Source organism: Macrotis lagotis, chromosome 4, assembly GCF_037893015.1.
Source record: "Macrotis lagotis isolate mMagLag1 chromosome 4, bilby.v1.9.chrom.fasta, whole genome shotgun sequence".
Taxonomy (NCBI): domain Eukaryota; kingdom Metazoa; phylum Chordata; class Mammalia; order Peramelemorphia; family Peramelidae; genus Macrotis; species Macrotis lagotis.
In genome coordinates, this window is record NC_133661.1 from 118,237,391 (window position 1) to 118,252,599 (window position 15,209).

At 34.1% G+C, this 15,209-nt stretch overlaps 1 protein-coding gene across 2 annotated transcripts in view; it reads left to right on the forward strand.

Annotated features, from left to right (window-relative positions):
- EFL1 (elongation factor like GTPase 1) overlaps positions 1–15,209 on the forward strand; it is a 202,547-nt gene that overhangs the window by 61,791 nt on the left and 125,547 nt on the right. For both annotated transcript variants that reach the window (XM_074233988.1, XM_074233987.1), the window contains exons 13-14: positions 13,043–13,194; positions 14,169–14,344. In XM_074233988.1, coding sequence (XP_074090089.1) covers positions 13,043–13,194; positions 14,169–14,344 — 328 coding nt within the window. The remainder of the gene's footprint in view (positions 1–13,042; positions 13,195–14,168; positions 14,345–15,209) is intronic.

Here is a 15,209-nt window from a genome sequence, read left to right on the forward strand (position 1 = left end):
AGGGCAGTATATGCCCAGCAACAAATTTAGTGCAAAGAAGATAGAAAAGTAAAGACAATTGAGGAGCTCCATTACTTATTGTGTTAGTGTTACATAAAAACATATAGAGATTTTGGAAGCAGTGACAATCAGACATGAAATAAGGAGTCCTACATTCAAATTCTGGTTCCCACGCTTTAACTATTTTTGTGACCCTGGACAATTCAGCTTAACCTCTCTGAGATGCTGATTTCTGTTTGATAAAATGGGGTTGATACTTCTTAAACTCCCTACCACATCAGGTTTTCTTTGTTTTTCTATATGATTTTCTCCATTTTTTCCAATTACATGGAAAGATAGTTTTCAACACTCTTTTTTCTTTTTTTTTCTTTTTAGGTTTTTGCAAGGCAATTGGGGTTATTTGGCTTGCCCAAGGCCATACAGCTAGGTAATTATTGTCTGAGACCAGATTTGAACCCAGGTACTCCTGACTCCAAGGCCGGTACTTTATCCACTATGCCACCTAGCCGCCCTCAACACTCATTTTTGAAAGATTTTGAGTTCCACATTTTTCTCCCTTTCCCATTCCCCTGATAGTGAGTAATTTGGTCTAGGTTATACATGTATAACTGTTAAATATATTTCCATATTGGTTGCTTCACAGGGTTTTGAAAGAAAAATGCTAATTAAACTTTAAGAAATCATTATTATTGTTTCTGTTCTGTTTAAGATGCTATGACTGTACATTCTTTATACTAAATTTTATAAGAGGCCAAGTGATCATAACTCTGTCACTGGGACAAGTTTTAGGGCAACTCCTGAGTTCCTTATCATTTCAGTCCCTTGTCTTATATCTCACTTTCATGTATATTGATGCAGTAGTTATAAGAACTTCTGTTCATATATTGATGATCATAAGATGTAATTTAATTTAAATTAGTTTTAATATGTTTTGAATTCAGGGGCATGTGAAAAATAAATTTTAAAAACTATTTCCAATGGGGGAAAATGTTAAATGGGAAGGAGTCCTGTTATAGCTTATAAGAGAGCTGGCCCTTGAGTCAGAAAGACTTGGAGACTTTGACACAAACTGATGGCATGATTAGATGGACACTTCAATCTCTGAATGTCTCCAGGCAATTCTCTCAGATTTTAAATTGCAGAATAGGTACTGATCTTCGTGGGTAAAAGGACCATCATGATTTTATCTCCCTCCCTCAAGTAACATCAGTATTAACTTCATCGATTCAAGGGAACCCTAAAGATCTTCTGATAATAGTATCATGTATTGATAAGATGCTTTATGATTTGCAAAGAGGTTTTTTATATACGTTTTCTTTATTCTATAAATCTATGAAGTAGTGCAAATGCCTCTGTTCTTATTTTTCAATGAAACTGGGACCTGAAAATGTTCATATGAGTGTGTACAAGGTAGAGAACGTGCTTGAACTCAGCTCCTCAGATTCCGAATCTAGTGTTCTTTCTTCTATGGCAGACTGCCTCCTTGTTTTCCCCATGAGAAAAGTCTTCATTTAAGTGGTTAAACTTCAGTTATCAGGAGGAACACCTCAATCTCTGGTAATTCCAGATTAAGAGGTATCTCTGTTTCCTCTTTTAAGTTTTAGTTTTCTAGGAAACAAAAACCACAGAGAACATATTCACTTGTTTAGTTTTAAAATCTTGAAAGAGTAAGTGTCCACCCATTGTAAACACAGTTTATTAAACAGAAATTTTGATAGAGTGAAGAGGATATCATGAATAATATTTATTTGTAACTCACCACAGCTTAAAAATGAAAATTTACCAAAGATTATTACCTTCAATTTCGGAAGGAAAAAAATTTATCTCATGTAACTTTACTATTTCTTATGCTTTATTTTTCTTCCTTAAGCATATGATTTCTCTCTCATCACACTCAACTTGGAAAAATGGAAACAATGTAAAGACTAACAGACTACCTTCTGTGGGGGATGGGGAGAGGGAAGCAAGAATAGGAGGAAAATTGTAAAACTCAAAATAAATAAAATCTTTCTTAAAAACAAAAACAAAGGGGTGGCTAGGTGGCGCAGTGGATAGAGCACCGGCCTGGAGTCAGGAGTAGCTGAGTTCAAATGCGGCCTCAGACACTTAATAATTACCTAGCTGTGTGACCTTGGGCAAGCCACTTACCCCCATTTGCCTTGTAAAAACTAAAAAAACAAAAAATGAAAACTTAAAATGAATTTAAGAATAATGCCTTTGGTTAAACAAATTATATAGTTGCCCAAATACTTTTTAATGAGGACATTTTTAGTAACTGTCAGCAAAAGCTAGTTCTTCTTTGCTAACCTCTAAACCATCCATTATGATGTTTCTGTAATGAAAATTTCTTTTTCTTGGAACTCAGTAATTTTGTTTGATACATACCCTTTCACCCTTTTTATGGTACTATAATCTGCTTTGTTCAGACTCTAAATACTTTCTAGTTTCCAAAGTATGTTAACTATGACTATGCCTTCATTTCCTATACTTTACTGAATCTCTTTATTGATTAAAAAGATTCTTGTCTGTTTTCTGAGAATCCGTAGGATAATTCCTTCTATTTGTCTTTTGGTTTATTCATTTGAGTAAAGTTCATACTTTTTCCTCAAGTTTGGTTTCTGGAAAATCTGAATGTGGCCCAGAATCATATGGTTAGTAAGAAAATAACAGTGAAAGTGATGAGAAGAGCAATACTAATACAATTATTAGGGATTATTTTGTTTTTTAGAAAACTTTTTACAGTAAATAAACATATAAATGGAAATATATTTATTTTCCAATGATTATCTTTTTTCCCCAAAGAGAACTCTTGAACAGTACTGTATTTATTTGTTGAAGACATCTTCACATCTTTGATTTTCCTTTTAAATTCATCATTTGAATCTTTCCTTTAGATCCATCCAGGGGGCGGCTAGGTGGCGTAGTGGATAAAGCACTGGCCTTGGAGTCAGGAGTACCTGGGTTCAAATCCTGGCTCAGACACTTAATAATTACCTAGCTATGTGGCCTTGGGCAAGCCACTTAACCCCATTTGCCTTGCAAAAAAAAGAACTTTTTCCATCCAGCCTTAAGCAGCAATATTTATTATGTGTTTCTTAACATTTTTTTCTGTGTTCTACAACTTTGTAATGTTGTAAATCTCAAATATTCTCAGTGAAATTGCAGAATTAATGGGGTGAATATATGTAAATGTTTAATAACTCAACAAGGGAAGAAGCATAACAGAAATGTGAAGAGTGGACTTAAATGTATTTCTTTCCTGAAATGTGTTGTGGGCTCTGGTTGTAACGCTATGTTAGGTTTCAGGTTCAACTAGCAGGGGAATGGGGCAGCTAGGTGGTGTATTGGATAGAGCACTGGCCCTGGAGTCAGGAGGACCTGAGTTCAAATCTGGCCTCAGACAATTACCTAGCTGTGTGATCTTGGACAAGTCACTTCACCCCCATTGCCTTAAAAAAAACTAGCATGGAAAAGCCTGGGATGAGTGGATTCTGAAACCTCTCCTGTTCTTTCAATTATGTCATCAGGGTTAGTGAAGAAGAATTAAGAGAACAGAGCTGGGGAGATTGAAGGACATATGGGAAATTTAATTTCTGGGAGAACACTTGGTGCCTTTTAAATCCATTTATTTATTCATTCATTCCATTTATTTATTTATTTATTTGTTTGTTTATTTGTTTATTTATTTTATTTTTGCCTTTTAATTTTTCACGACCAGACCCAACCATTCATGATGAATCTTTTGTGAAATTGGAAAATTCTTTAGTAAAGCCCTGACATTTTCAGATGCACAAACACTGACTTGCTTAGGGTTGAAGAGTTGACTTAGAGTCAGAGCTTGGATATAAAGAGCTCAGATTGCCTAACTCCTGATTTCTGTTCAAAAGTTGTCTCTGGCTTCTACATTAGCTAGTTATATCAGAATCAAAAATACTGGAGAATTCTTTTCTCTATGATTGACAGAATTTAGAGATTCCCTTTATATTATATACTTTTCTTAATGACATGAAAAATATTTTTCTTTGCATGAAATCAGCATTTTGCCTTTAAGTGTCACTATAAAATTAGTACTTTGCCTTATAATACCCCATGAAATTAGCACAATAATTAGGTCTCTGGTTTTTGTCATGTAGCTCATTTGAATGTGCCAAACCAACAGGTTAGTTTTATATATTATTTGATAAAACAGTTAATTTACTTTGCTTTTCCTTTAGAAAGATTACATGCTAAATGCAGAAACAAATATGGTTTTGCTTTGTCATGACTAATAGTTTGATGTAATTGTTGTGTAAAACATAATTATTTCAGTGAAGATATTAACTTTAAAGGGCATTTTATTTTTAAAAATCAAATTCTGAATTACCTTTTTGAATACAAAAAAGCATTTTGTGAATCAAATTCATTGTATTAACCAGTTTATTAAATAGAAATTGTGATAGTTAATTGTGTATGATGTTAAAAGAATTTTTAATGAAACAGTTTGATTTTTATATAATTTAGGCGTTTTATAATTTTGGTCTCATAAAGAAAAAATGCTCTTAGTGCTCATTACTATCTTTTGGGGTTCAAATAAGCATATGGTACTGGTTTAAAGTAATAGCTTTTATATATGTTTGTGTGTGTGTGTGTGTGTGTGTGTGAGAAATTTGGATGTCTTACAGCTTTTACATAGTTCTGAAATGGCTGACAAGTACTAAAACACTGCAGAAATACCTCAATGTTGCAGTAATATAAGAGATTGGGCATTTTTAATTATAAGCTTGCTCTGATTTGTGTATTTTAATTTTACATCTGTTTTGGATAATCAGTTGCTATTTGAACAGAATTTTTAAGTCCATGATTGATATTCTATCCCAAATGATCTATAAAAGAAATCTATAAATCTTGAATCTTGACCCTCCAATGTTTAAATCAAATGTGAGCTGATTCACTTATATTTTTACCTTTTGGTGTATGCTGACTTTTGGGGAATGCATTTACTGCATTACTAACAACATTTTCATTTGCTCATTACCTGTTTCTATTGCCATCATTCACCTTTCCCAACAAATAATCTAATTCCAAAGACTGCCTTATGCTTAATAATTTTGGGATTGGTGTCCTGTACTTTGATTCTTAGCTCTGCCTGATTTTCAGGGTCTTAATACTCTCATCCAACTTTTGTTCCCATTAATTCCCAATAATCTGACAATATCAAGAACATCTCATGCTTGTTTCTCTTCTCAAGAAAGTGCTCAGTCAATAGTTGACGAGCCTCTTAACTATTTTTGTTGCATTCATGTTTATAGGGTAAATGCTTCATTTATTTTCCAATGTATATCTTTTTTCCCCCCCAAAGAGATCTCATGAACAATACTGTATTTGTTTGTTGAAGACATTTTTACATCTTGAGTACTTGTGTCCATTTTTCCTACTTGTGCTCCCTCCTTCCTCCTTCCTTTGTATTTTCTTTAGGAATAGGATTTATTCAGTCCTTATGGCTAGTATGTCCTACCCTTGCTCCCTCTCTGTCTATGTTGGACTTGAAAAAGATCTCATAGATCTTTTTTTGATTATTCTCATTTATTAAATATTTCTCAAAAAAATTTTTAACAATCATTTTTTAAACTTTTGAGTTCCAAATTCTGACTCTTCCCCTTCCTTGAAAATGTAAGTACTTGATTTTAATTATACATGTGAGGTCATGCAAAACATCTAGATCAGTGTTAGTCATGTTGCAAAAGAACACAAACAAAATAATAAAAATAAAAGTTAAAAAACACTTCCATCTGTATTCAGTCAGAGTTCATCAGTTTTCTCTCTGTAGCTAGATAGCATTTTTTTTTTTAGGTTTTTGCAAGGCAAATGGGGTTTAAGTGGCTTGCCCAAAGCCACACAGCTATGTAAGTATTAAGTGTCTGAGACTGGATTTGAACCCAGGTACTCCTGACTCCAGGGCTGGTGCTTTATCCACTGCGCCACCTAGCCGCCCCTATAGCATTTTTTTTTATCATGGGTTATTTTGAATTGTTATGGATTAGTCTTTGATCATCTTTATAACTTTACATTAAATCATGTAAATCTTCCTGAGTTTTTTTGAAATCATCCTGTTTGTCATTTCTTATGATATGACAGAATTTCATCATAATCATATACCACATCCTAGTCAGCTATTCCCCATTTTATGGGCATTGCCTCAATTTCTAATTCTTTCCCACCCCCAAAAGAGTTGCTATAATTATTTTTGTATATAATGGGTCCTTTTCTCTTTGCTTTCACCTCTTTAGAATATAAACCCAGTAGTGGTATTGCTAGGTCAAAATGTATGCAAAGTTTTCTAGCCTTTTGGGTATAGTTCCAAATTGTTCAGAGTGATTGGACTAGTTCACAACTCCACCAGTAGTGCAGTAATTTCCAAGTTTTTCCCACATCCCTTATAGCAATTGTCATTTTCCTTTTCTATCATGCATTAGCCAATCTGATAGGGATGAGATAATATCTTAAAGTTGTTGTAATTTGTATTTCTCTAGTAAGTTGTGATTTAGAAAATTTTTTATGTGGCTATTGATAGCTTTGATTTCTTCAGGAAACTGTTCATATCCTTTATTAAATGGGGAATGACTTCTCATAATTTCCTTGGTCATAAACTCTTCCCTTAATCGTAGATCTTATTGGGTACATTTTTTCCATTTCATACATTTTCTAATCAAAAGTAGTAGTTTGAATGGGAATTCCTTTTACTCAGCCTGGTTAATGAGTCTGGTCACTTCCAGGTGAAATTCCTTTTTGCAATCCACATTTTTCTGTCCACCTCTACTCTTCTACCCAGTTGCTCCTGTTAGATCCTTATTCTTTTCTTTAATTCTTTGCCTTATCTAAAACTTGGCTTTCTTGATATGCTCCCCACCCTTGTGCAATCATCTTCCCTTACAATTTCCTTGACTTGAAGAGAAAAGCAATATGTCTTCTAATAAAACATTAATCTGTAAAGCCTTAATCCCATCTTCCATCATCAAGGACCCATTTTCTAATCAATTCTTCGATTATTGTATCACAAATTTCCTTTCTATCTTCCTCAGAGACTTCATCATTCATGTTTAATATCCATCTGACATTCAAAATTCACAAATTTATATGTTCAATTAAATTTTGAAAGAAAATTTCCCATATGGAGGAAAACTACAAAAGATACAGCAATACCTATGCATTTGGCACCCCTTAATTAAGTTATCTGTCTTTACTACCCCAATTTTTAATTTCTTTGGAATGGCAGTAAAATTTCATCATCATCTAATGTCACTTCAATTCCAACCATCTGTCTGCTGGTTCATCTTTGGAACTGTATGTAGTGTTGAAGACTAATCTTATCCTAATAGTGGTAACTAGTCCTAACTGGCTTAACTGTGACTGTTTACAAAACAACTGAAAAAGTAGAGCCTCCCTTTTTTTTCCCTAAATAATTACTCTCCTATGTTTTCCTTAGTTAAAATGGGAAAAACTAGAAATATCCTGGTCCAATGATTAAGTCACAGCGAAGAAATGATCCTTCCCTGATTTTGCTCCTTCTGCATCTGACTATATTTCTCTATCTGGTATGTTCTAACTATTCTTGAAGGCTCCCTTTCCTTTCTTCACCTTGTGTCCTGTCGAGTTTTATTGCCAAACAGTAAGCAACTCTTAGTTTCTAGGACCTAAAAGTATCAGTCTCAAAGACCCCCATGCCAGAAAGACAACCAGGACATATTATTGAAATAAATCTTAGCATAGTATAATTAGGAGACCTGGGTATGGGATCTGCCTTGGCTACTTTCTGAACCTCAGTTTCCTCATCTATAAAGTGAGGAGGTTAGACTAGCAACTTCCAGCTTCATTATATAATGTTTTATATAATTAAAGTAGAATGGAACCAAATATAATTTAATATAACTGATATGTAGTGAGCACTTATTGTTTTTACCCCAAAGGTTTAAGTACTCACATTAATTTAAGAGATTAGAATGCACACCTCACATATTTAAGTCTTGGTTTTCATGTCTCCAAAATAACTAGTCATTTTCTAGTTTTAAAAAACAAGTAGTAAGAAAATTTAATCAGATCATTCATACTTATTAAACATATATATAGTAAAAAAATTAACAAATATTCATAAATATAAATATTTGTGTTTATATTTGTATTGTATACAAATATTTATATGTATATGAATATATTTGTATATGTATGACTAATAGCCAATTCCTGAAAAATAAATGATCAAAGGATATTAACAGTTCTCAAGAATATTCCAAATCACTAACTAGAAAAATTCAAATCAAACAACCCTAAAGTTTCACCTCACATTCTACAAATTGGCATAGATAACAAAATAAGTGGAGTCAGTGTTGGAGAGATTGCAGAATAAAAAGCACATTGTTTATATAGCTGTGAATTGCTACCACCATTTTTGAAAACAAAATGGAATTTTGCAGAGCATCTGAAACATTTTAAGTTAATACATAAAAATAGAATTTCTAAGCTTTTTGATGAAGAAATTCTATTACTGGTCTTATACTTCAAGGAAATATTTGATAAAAAGAGAATTTCCATATATACTAAAATTTTTAGCAGTACTTTTGTGATAGCAATCAATCAGTAAACATATATTAAGTATCCAATATGTGTTAAGATTTAAATTCTTGGTGAGTTGAACATTCCAGCAGAAAGATTGTTACACATGATGTTTACAATGCATAGTAGTAATATGAAAGTATAATTTGTATAACTACTAGGCCAAATAGCTCTTTCTGAGCAGATTTGTGAGCCTAGATATTACGTATAATATTGTGTATAAAATGTGTTTTGAATTCCATGTAACCAATTTATAAATATATTTATAAAGCTGCTGACAACTTTGGAATGGCTAATATTGTATATTTTTCCAAGTTTGAACAAATAATTTTTTTGTCATTATCAAAGGGAAAATCCTTCTAGCACACAGTTGTGTAAAAATTTTAAAAATGCTAGGATAAGTACTTAAAAATATTGCTGAAAGTCTCTATGATCTAAATTTTTTTTTGATGATAAAATATTTATTATTATTTTCTATCTGTGCCAGAATTTTGGAAGCAGGCAGTAAGTGAATATCTCCTTCCAGTGTATGATTTAGACAGACTAACAGAGTTCCAACTTTTAGCTTTTTCCCTGGTAGCAACTAAGAAAGTGTGTGTTTCCGTATTTTAAATGTTCAAGCCCTGAGCTAGCCGCAGGTTGAGTAAAAATTTAATTTAGCTCAAAAGAATATGGTAATTTATACTTCTTAAACATTTATGTTTAAATTTGCTATCTCTTTTAGTCAAATTGCTATATTTTACAGTTTTCTAAAGCTACTGTTCATTGTTCTGTAGTACTCATACACAGAAGAACGAACAATGGGAAATTGAATTCTTGCTGTTCATATGAAAGTAAATTTTTGTGGTGTATATTCACCAATTTTATATTGCAGTTGGTTTTAACATAATATGTGCCCTAAAATTTGCATGGAGAATTTGAGGAATTTTTCCCAAATTAACTATTTTTTCTTACTATCAAGTTGTCTAACAGTTTCATCAATGGGAGAATAGACAGGAAACTACCTTGGGAAGTGTGTGTTTTTCCCTTGGCAATGGCAGAGAAGTGGAGGGTTTTTGGGACTGCAACCAAAGGGGGAAAAAGTCTTCAGGTTGTGATTTCTATAGTCATTAGACTTCTTTCTGTTACAGGTCTTGAGTTTAGGAGAAAAGGACAGAATAATGTCTTAAGAATGCCTTGTTCATTCTGATATAGTGCTCCTAGGTAAACTGATGCAAAATCTTAAGTTTTATCTTGCAGATGTGTGAAATGAGCACAATTGTTAGATAATGACCTTCTTTGACATCCTCCTTTGGAATTGAAATGTAAACTGATCTTTTCTAGTCAAATGGCAGCTGTTGAGTTTGAAATATACTGGAATATTGAGTATATCATTTTTAATATAAATATTTTATTTGTTTTCCAATTATAAACAATAGTAGTTTCTACGATCATGTTTTTGGTAGTTTTGAATTTTACAGTTTTTCCCCTCCCTCCCTGCCGTCCCCCCAACAGAAAGCATTCTGATAGTCTTTACATTTATTTCCATGATAGAGTGCATCATTTTTAACAGCAGCATCTTTTAGGATTTTGAATAGCTCCCTTGGAATTCCATCATCTTCACTAGCATTATTGTTAGCAGTGCTTGCTAAGGCCCACTTGACTCCATTCTCCACTATGTCTGACTACAACAATATTTGCACTATGGTTATTAATGATTATAAGGTCTTTCTTGTATAGTTCTAATATATATTTTTGCCATTTTTCTTAATGTTTTCTACTTTTAGTTAAGTTCTTACCATTTTTGTCTTTTATCATGCCTATTTGTGCATGGGATGTTCCCTTGATATTTCTAATTTTCTAGAAGAGATCTCTTTCCCATTCTATTGCTTTTGCTTTTGCTTTGCATTGCTCTTTTAACTCATTTAACCTTATGCCTTTTTGCCTATTCTCTAAAATTCTACATCCAATTAAGTATATCTTTCACCTTTCACTTTCACTTTCCTTCTTTTTCTTAGCTAATTACAAAGCCTCATCAGACATTTTTTGCTTACTTGATCTTTTTCTTTGAAATGTTTGGTTTTTTTTTTTTTAATTTTGCTGCCTCCTATGCAATATTGTGAAGCTCTGTGCATTGTTCTTCAGGCACTCCATCTGTCAGTCTAATCCTATAAATTTATTCATCACTTTCACTTCATAATCAGGTTTTATATAGAATAAATAGGAAAAAGCACTAGAATTTAGAGGGTAGGGAAAGGCTTTCTATAAAAAGTTGAGACCAGTGGCACCATATTGAAGAGTAGATAACAAGAAATAAGGTGTAAGAAGACTGAAAAGATAGGAGAGGGGCTAGGCTATACAGAGCTTTGAATGCAAACAAAGCATTTTCTATCTGCTCCTGGAAACTACAGGAAGTCACTGGAGTTTAAGGTGGGAAAGATGACTTGATCAGACTTGCATTTTAGGAAAATCTCTTTAGTGAATGAGTGAAGGTTGCATCAAGAGTAATGAGAAACTTCCCCCTCCCATCATAGAAAATCTAATGGAAACAGGCTTTTGCAATAATTGAGGTAGGAGTTAATGAGAGCTTGCCCTGTAGTGGCAGCAATGCTGGAGGAGGGAAGAGAGCATGTTTCAGAAATGTTGCAAAGCAGAAATTAACATTGAATAAAGCTTGATACAGGAGGTGAGAGGCAGCAAGGATATGTCTCCTAGGTGGTGAGCCTGAGGAACTGGGGGGTGACTCTACAGTAATAGAAAAATTCTGTGTGTGTGGTGGACATTTAGGGGGAAAGAAAAAGAGTTCTGTTTTGGACATGCCAAATTTAAGATCTCTTTTAGGCATTCAATTCAAGATGTCTGAAAAGTATTAGTAGATGTGAGGTTGGAATTCAGAGACTGGGGCAGGATAGCTAGATTTGAGAATCATCAACAAAGAAATGTAACTAAATCTCCAGTTGCTGATGAGATTATCAAGTGAAGTTGTGTAAAGGAAGAAAAGAATGTCTAGAGGGACATCTGTGATTAGAATGGTTAAGGAGAATAAGGATTGAGAAAAGATCATTGGATTTAGCAAGTAAGAAATTATTAATAAGCAGAAAAGGCAGTTTCTGTGAAATGATAACATTGAAAGTCAGTTTGTAAGGGTTTAAGAGAGAAAGAGAAAATGAAAAACTATTGTAGACAGGTTTTTTGAGGAGTTTACCCAAAAGGGCAGAAGAGATATAGAATAAATATAGTTAGCAGGGAAGGATCAAGTGAGGGTTTTTTTCCAAGATAGAGAAAGAGAATCCCTTTGTAGCTCCCTTGTCATACTTTCATGTTCCCTTCTGCATTACAGGTATTTGTTTACTTGTCTGATCTCTCTTCCTAAATTTTAAGTTCTGCAAGGTACCATATTTTGCTTTTTCCTTTTATTCCCTTTTGGATATATAACAGAATCTTGTACTTATTAGGCACTCAATATTTTTAAATTGAATTAAGTCAGTTCATAAGCTGACTTTATTATTATCATAATAATAATTTCACTTCACCCTTTGAGTTCTGACCCCTAATCTTGACTTGACCACCTCCCCTCAGAACTCTAATGATGTAACTGATCATGATAGTTTTTTCTTTTTCTTTCCTTAATTTTTTGATTGATGGGGAGATAAGAAAACCAAGTTTTACTTTATACTAAGATTATTTCTCTGCTGATTGATGATTTATCAGTAGCAATAGTTTATATTTATGTGACACTTTAATGTTTATACAAGTGCTTAAACTTGTGAGGGAATGAGGTTGGCATAACTATTATTTTCCTCATTTTCTAGATAATAGTGATTTATGCAAAGTCCCACAAGTGCTACTGTCAAAACCATCAAAATTCTAACCCAAGTCTTCTGATTCCAAATAAAGAGTTCTTACCAGCAAATCATCCAGTGCCTCCTTGGTGGCTACTACAAATTCCTGAATCCTTTAGAAGGTTCTTCATCCTCTGTGAAAGGTCTTCTTGGGCTCATGAAACTTAATTACCTTGTTGAGTCCTTATGTGGGATCAGGACCCAGAGAAAGTACCACTTTAGGTATCATCTAAAACTATATGGTCTGGGCGTCAGGTAACTACCACATCAAATTTCAAACATATATATTGACAAAAGAGCCTTTAAAAAAGCTTTGAGATGACTTGAGAAGTCTATCCTTCACTTTTTTTGGGGGGGGGGTTAAGTGACTTGCCCAAGGTCACACAGCTAGGCCATTATTAGATGTCTGAGGCCGGATTTGAATTCAGGTACTCCTGACTCCAGGGCCAGTGCTCTATCCACTATGCCACCTAGCCACCCCTACATCCTTTGCTTCTGAAAAAAACTTGCTGGTAAATAGCTGGGATTTTTTTAACTACCTCACATGCTATAATAACAACTATTGTTTCTTTGTCTGGTTTTATTAGAAGTCTCATGTTGTTTCCAAATATTATCAATTTTGTAATGCTATGCAGGCCTCTAACTCCAGAAGAAATTGCTCAAAGGCGGGAGGTTGCAAGACGAAGGCATGCTGAAAAGCTGGCTGCTGCTCAGGGACAAATGCCATTGGAACCAACCCTTGTTGGAAATGTATCTGAAATCTGCCCAAAGAAAGAAGAGACAAAAAGTATTGTTGTTTTTCTACTCTATCTCTAAGAGAGTTTGTGGGGTTAACTATTTTTCTCCCATAGGTTGAAAAGACTAATTTGGAAATAAAATAGTCCTTACATGCAACTTCTACTAAAGATATATTCTGATGCCTCATCTTGGTCAGGGAGGTGGCCCTGGGCTCCTGAAGGCATTGTACAAGATTTGACATGTTGTGTCCAGTAAGAATGGTTTTGAGAGACTTTCATTTCTGGCAGGCATTAGCATGCATCAGCTTCACCAAGTTCAGAGAAACATATCATCAGAGGACTGATAGCCTGGTGCATTTTTCTAGTTACTTCAATTTGGAAAAAGCATCTACTAAGGCATAGAAGGCTTGAAATCCATGTTCCATGGAGGAAATAGCTTCATCAATGAGATGACAAGTCTTTAAAATAATGCAAAGCATAGCATTTCAGTTGTAAAGAAGTCTTCTATAAACTATCTCATTTGATCCTGACAATCCTGTATAAATGTCTTCATCCTAGAGTTGAAGAAACTGAGGTTTTGAAAGGACAGGGACTTTCTTAAGTGACACTGTGAGTGGTGGAATCAGAACTCCCGAGTTTAGTGGTCTTGCCATATATTGTCCATCTCTCTTCATTTGTGTATGACCACTGTGGTTATTTAAAAAGTGAAATGCACAATCTTGACTTGTGGGGTATTAGTAATAGGCTGTAAACACCAACCTCACTCTGCATGCAAAGTTGGGATTTGTTAAATCATTTTAAAAGCATTTGCTCCTGCTTTTGTCCCTTTCCAAACTTAGATCATCCTTTGATTCTCTTAGCCTAATTAGACCCTTTTACTTTTTTTTCTTAGCATTCCCCCCCTTTTTCTTAACATTTCTTTCCTCATGATTGATCAAAATATATAGTTACCATTTCCTTTTACTCTTCCCCTACCTTTTCTTGATAATACAAATCATATTTTATACCTCTTTTCTTTAATTAGACGAAGAGCAACTGACAAGTCCTGTTGAGAATATCACCTTAAAACCTGTGATACAGGAAGCAGAGGACAAAGATTCTTTCATTGCTTTTGCTCGTGTCTTTAGTGGTGTGGCTCGAAGAGGACAAAAAATTTTTGTCTTGGGACCCAAATATGATCCTGTTGAATTTTTGCAAAGGGTAAGAATTGAGACTAGACTTATAATATGTGTGATCTTTCTTTCCAAATGTCTCAAATTAGTTTTGAATCTACTAAAAATTGAGATCTATATTGTTTCTAAAAAGTTAGCCTTGAATTTGGAAATGGGTACCATCATCAGGACACACATTAGCCTCACTCCAAGCCAGTATTAAATTTCTTCCATAAGTTTGACTCAGATGTGGCCAGGGTTGCTTATCTCTCCTTGTTAGTCTTGTTAGAACAAAAAGACACCTATGTTAGGCAACTGCAATTTTGCATTTAAATCTAAGGCATTTTAATGCTGAACTGTAGAATTTTTTTGCTGAATGGATATGTTGTACTTTAGAGTTTTGTTTGTTGTTGTTGTTGTTTTTGCAAGGCAGTGGAGTTAAGTGGCTTGCCCAAGGCCACACAGCTAGGTAATTATTAAGTGTCTGAGGTCAGATTTGAACTCAGGTACTCCTGACTCCAGGGCCCGTGCTCTATCCACTGCGCCACCTAGCTGCCCTGATCTGTTGTACTTTAGAAGAACAAAAGAAGGAAACTACCTACAGAGCAAATTACCAGCAAAACCTATTGTTACCATGACATGTAGGAAAATGTGGAAAAACTCTTTGTATACTGAGATTAAAGCAGGCATTATAAAGTCATGGTGATGCAACTAACAATGCTTACAGTCTCAAAGTTGAGTTAGGGATATCACTGGACAGATACTTTGGGATCTGAGAACAACAGAGATAAAGGATACATAAGATAATTGTACTTTTGAAAAACAACCTGTATGTTTTATTTGTAGGTAGAAAGGTAATGAGTAAGGAGCATACCTTATTCCTGTCTCATACCTAGAAGGGACTGTGAAAGAAG